The sequence below is a fragment of the Adiantum capillus-veneris genome, chromosome 3 (genome assembly GCF_014529385.1).
Source record: "Adiantum capillus-veneris isolate H3 chromosome 3, ASM1452938v2, whole genome shotgun sequence".
NCBI lineage: Eukaryota > Viridiplantae > Streptophyta > Polypodiopsida > Polypodiales > Pteridaceae > Adiantum > Adiantum capillus-veneris.
In genome coordinates this window covers 50,898,851-50,903,376 of record NC_140933.1, presented here as the reverse complement: position 1 = coordinate 50,903,376, position 4,526 = coordinate 50,898,851, and the positions used below count along the sequence as shown (strand labels likewise).

Genomic DNA, 4,526 nt, shown 5'->3' with positions numbered 1-4,526 from the left:
GGAGAAACGACATGGTCAGTGGGCGCGCCTCTGAACGGTTATGCTATTTCTGGAAAAAATAATATTCATTTCCAGGCTTTTGTAGGCAAAGCCATTGCTTGTGATGACCCACGCTCCAGCCAGCCACACAAGCGTCACACAGAATATGATCCAAACGATATGATGTCGCAGCAGCCTGCAGAACCGTTCAGAGCGACTCCCTTACCCCCAAAAGCACACACACACACACACACAGACACAAGTATGCTGCTACAACCATGCTCTTCTCCCGCTACATTTTCTTCTCTTTGTGACGCATCTTGTGCAGTCTGTTTATTTAATCTTTAGCTCGGCTACGTTTACTACAGCGCCATGCTTGAACAAGCCTATCCTCAAATGCATTTACAGGGTGACACAACCGCCCAAGCTTGAATAAGCTCCTCCTCAAGCTAGCACTTAATCGTTACCTATTGCTGAGGTGCAACACGTATCCGTAATTCTCCGAGTCCACCTGCATCCCCTCATTCCACTTTCTCCGGCCAACTAGGACTTCTCAAGCATGCCGACGTTGGCAACGAGCTCATATGGGCACTCAGGTCGAGCACCAGCTCATCTCCACCAACTGGCTCATATGGGCACTCAGGTCGAGCACCAGCTCATCTCCACCTTCGAGACCACCAACTGGCTCGTACGTGCAATCAAATCGGAGAAGGCGTATCAGTAACAAGAAGAGGGCCAGATCTACAGCCCCATATAACTACGAGTTCCATCCTTTGAGCAGGGCTGAGCTCAAAGCGTCATACTCGAGGACTATACATATGGCTTTCGAATGGTACTATGTGATTCATTTTGTTTCAAGTGTTAATATCAACCCTTTCAATTTTGCTTGCAGCTTTGAAGATATGAACTTAGAAAATAGGTTGTGATGGCATGGGACACTCTTATCGGTTGTTAATTTTGCGCAGAGATTTTGTGGTACACCTCAAACTTTTCTTGTATTGGTGAAGGTTGGAGTGAGATAGGCATGAAGAGTGTGGCCCATATACATGATGTGATGGGTTGGTCCAAGAGGGTAGCCGCACATTTGTTCCTATGAGTCAAGCATCACCGATTCTCCATTCTTTAGAGAATATGAGCATGACTTCATAAAGCGAATCTCTAGTATATAAGCAAGCCACAAAGTCCTCCACCCTTGTGTCAATAAAGGTTGCTTGGATGCTTCTCTTCATCATCATAGAGGTCAACCTAGTTACTAAGTTATGAAGAGCTCATGCTTCTAGCAAGCCTAAAGTTTAATTTTTTATTGTTCTTTTTGTTTCTACCCTCCAGGGCTTCTATATGCGATGAAAATCATCCAACCGTATTTTAACAATTTCAATATGCTACTAAAACATTGTTAATGCCACCTTTTGATTAATGGGTCTCTTTTGTGTAGATGCTTAAAATATCTAGGTCATGTAGAATTATGAAAATGCCACAGAAGTTCAATGAGTTGCATGATAAAGAGGTGAGATAAAGAAAATATGAAAGTTAAACATGTTCCCACTTAGATATTGTAAATTGTCTTGTCGTGTGTTTTACTAATTATCGTGTGGGATGCATAAGGTTGTGGTGGAGCTACTGAGTAATGACCGCATGGAGGCAATTGCAATGGATGCATTGAACTCAGACAATGTAGTTGATATGTATAGTTAACTTTTGCCAACTTTAAGAGACCTAAAGAGCATACACAATGTACATTTAAAAAATCACTCAATTAGTAAATCATAGCAAGAACACCTTTTGAGATGTTATGTGGTAGGGGTTGCCTCCAGTGAAACCTCCTTTTGAGATGTTTTGTGGAAAGGATTGCTTCCATTGGAACCTCCTTTTGAAGGCCCTTGTAGTTCTATTCTCTTTAGAATTGAAGCCCCCGATGTATCTCTGGTTAGTAAAGGATCATTGCTTGGCATGAGCATGACTAAAATTTGTAATTTCTTGATCTTTATATAATCCACTCATCGTTGAATTTTGACAAAAAAAATTGAAGTCTCCAAAGTCCTTGTTTATGCTTATCTTCAATGTAGTAATAAATCTCTCAAACAATCTTCGAGCATTGCTACAAAGTATTTGTGCAATTTGGTTAGACTTTTAAATTAAAATTGTTAGAAACACCACAGCAGTCTAACTAACACGTCAAGACATTGGATTGTTTAAAGAAGTAAGGCTATGGTCATGCAAGGCTTAGTTATCAAAACTTTGAAATGATTACTAAGCCTCATTCTTGATCACAAGCTAGAAAGAGCATAAAATGAAAAATTATGCCTACCCTATGTATGTAGCTACCTATTTTGGCAGAGTTATAAAGTGGAAGACATAGCTAAGACGTTGAATGAATAGCTAAGCCTTGTGACCATGTAAGAGGCTTAGTTATTCATCTAATGCTCTGAACATAGTTGACATAGTTATCTATAACCAATAACTAACCCTCGTGCGATAATAGCTTAAAAGAATTCTAAGACATGTTTATTTGAAATGTAAGATGATAGAGATATTGAAAAACGTAGATATATGAGGCCTTGAGATATGTGTCCACGAGGTGAGAAAAGTGTCCACTAGGTGAGATAAGGGATAGATGTGATCTTCTGGAAGTAATAGCATTTTTTCTAGGTTGCCTTTTGAAATGAATTTTATATACTCTTTTCAAGCAAAAATGTGAGCTACCTTTTATAAAATACACTAAAATGTTAAAGAATAATTAAACCATGGAAAATTATAGGGCAAGGGTGACTGTCAAGAATTAACCCCAGCTCTAGCCTATATATGATTTTTTAAATGGTTAAGTCTAATATTTCCAAATGAAAAATGAGTTTTCCATACGCGAAAGTGCAAATATATTGAAGTTCTAAAAATTGATCCCGACTCTAGCCTATATATAATTTTTTAATTGTGTCACCTCCAATATTTCCAATTGAAAAATGAGTTTTCCATGTGGAAGTTCTAACATACACAAGTGGAAAACTTTTCAAGTTGGTAGTAAGAAATTTTCCCATGTAAATTTTTTGGACTTCCATGATGTGATAAGTTAAACGTAGGAAGGAAAGTCTAGATTTCTTACTATGTTCTTATATTCCAACATGGAAATGAAAACGTCATGCTTTTCTCATAAGGAAAAGGAGAATTCCCATCTAAATTTACGTTTCAAACTAGAAATCCTTAGAGGAAAATTGACCCCTTTTCCAAATAAAAATTTGTCATGAAGTTCTTGTGATGATGTTGAGGTAAGTCATAATGTGGGAATTATTGTGAGAACCTATCCAAAACTTCTTGTGATAATAGCACAAGGTCTGCATGCTTTTGAGTGCCAATCTCCAAAGTTCCATGTTTCAAATCCAAACTAGACTCCAACTCTCTCCACAAACAAAGCGACTCACTTACCTTGAGTGGCCATCACCTTTTGGGCCAATTGCTGTCCAGCTAAATGTTGGATAGCTGACTGCTCCATTTTCTCTTGCATGAGATTGTTTTGAGCTTCCGCTGCTTTGTGCGCAACTTTGTCCGCTACCTGTCGGGCCAAACTCTGCTGAGCCATCATCTCCATGGATGCCTGATGTGCCTTCTCTTGGGCCTGCATTTGCATGCTCTGAGCTTTTTTCATTGCCATCTCTGCCTCTTGATGAGCTTGAAAAGCCTCCTTTGCTGCCTTCGTGGCCTTACGGTACATAAAAAATTCAAAACACTAATAAGTCCAAGGTTAAGTAGTTTCGCACATCCTCTGACTCAACCTGCGTTCTCAAATATCTATAGCTTTGTTGCCACAAATGGAGAGCAAATGATGTAAACAGAACAATTGTTCGGCCCAATCATAAGCTTGAAACCTTACCTTAGTGTCCTTTCAAGGAGTACTTACTATCAATACAGCATACAATCTGCAGAGAAATATGACCATGCAGACAAGAAAATGAAAACAAGCTTTCATGAGAATTTCATATTCATTAAGTCCTCGCGTGGTGCGCACGCTTTTTCTTGATGAGAAAGTGCCCAAATGTGCTGTAGTGGGTACCTCACTCTGTTTCTCAAAAGCTGGAGAAGAGTCCTGTTGCTCGGCCTGCGGCTGAGACTGCTGACCAGATGAAGGCGGTTGGGCACTGGTTGCTGCCGCCTGAGAAGATGCTCCATGGCCGCTGCCTGAAGCTGAACCCTGCTGATGCTGATGCTGATGCTGTTGCTGCTCTGCCATTATGTCTGTTGCTAATCGCGGATTGAAATTTTCGCGCAAGGAAGGAACTGGAAGGCCACCCGGCGCCGCCTCAAAGCCCCGCCCACTCACCAAAATAAACTTTTCTTGACTGCAAGTTCTCATTGCGACAAGCTAGGGGGGTATTTTCTAGAACTAGATTGAGGTTCATTGCATTTATGGATTCCCAAACAGTTCTCAACACCTTAGTTCTAACCATGCATATGTCAATTACGAGATCTTCATTGTCGATGGTTTCGAACCCATTGCAAGGTCCTCCGTGAAGAAAGGAGTGTCCAGATAAGTGTATATATATCCACTTCCAAACTGT

General features: G+C 40.3%; 1 protein-coding gene across 1 annotated transcript; it reads right to left on the bottom strand.

Annotated features, from left to right (window-relative positions):
- Positions 1-3,245: 3,245 nt before the first annotated feature.
- LOC147460908 (uncharacterized) lies at positions 3,246-4,198 on the bottom strand. Its single transcript, XM_086499802.1, has 2 exons — positions 4,022-4,198; positions 3,246-3,670 (listed from the first exon to the last, which is right to left on the bottom strand). The coding sequence occupies exons 1-2, from the start codon at positions 4,196-4,198 to the stop codon at positions 3,389-3,391; spliced, it is 459 nt and encodes a 152-aa protein (XP_086355928.1). The 3' UTR covers positions 3,246-3,388.
- Positions 4,199-4,526: the final 328 nt, after the last annotated feature.

Excerpts from the sequence above, each read along its gene's own strand:
- LOC147460908 (XM_086499802.1), bottom strand. The coding sequence starts at position 4,198 with ATGGCAGAGCAGCAACAGCATCAGCATCAGCATCAGCAGGGTTCAGCT. Across the intron at positions 3,671-4,021 it reads CTTTTGAGAAACAGAGTGAG|GCCACGAAGGCAGCAAAGGA; the intron begins GTACCCACTACA and ends ATGTACCGTAAG.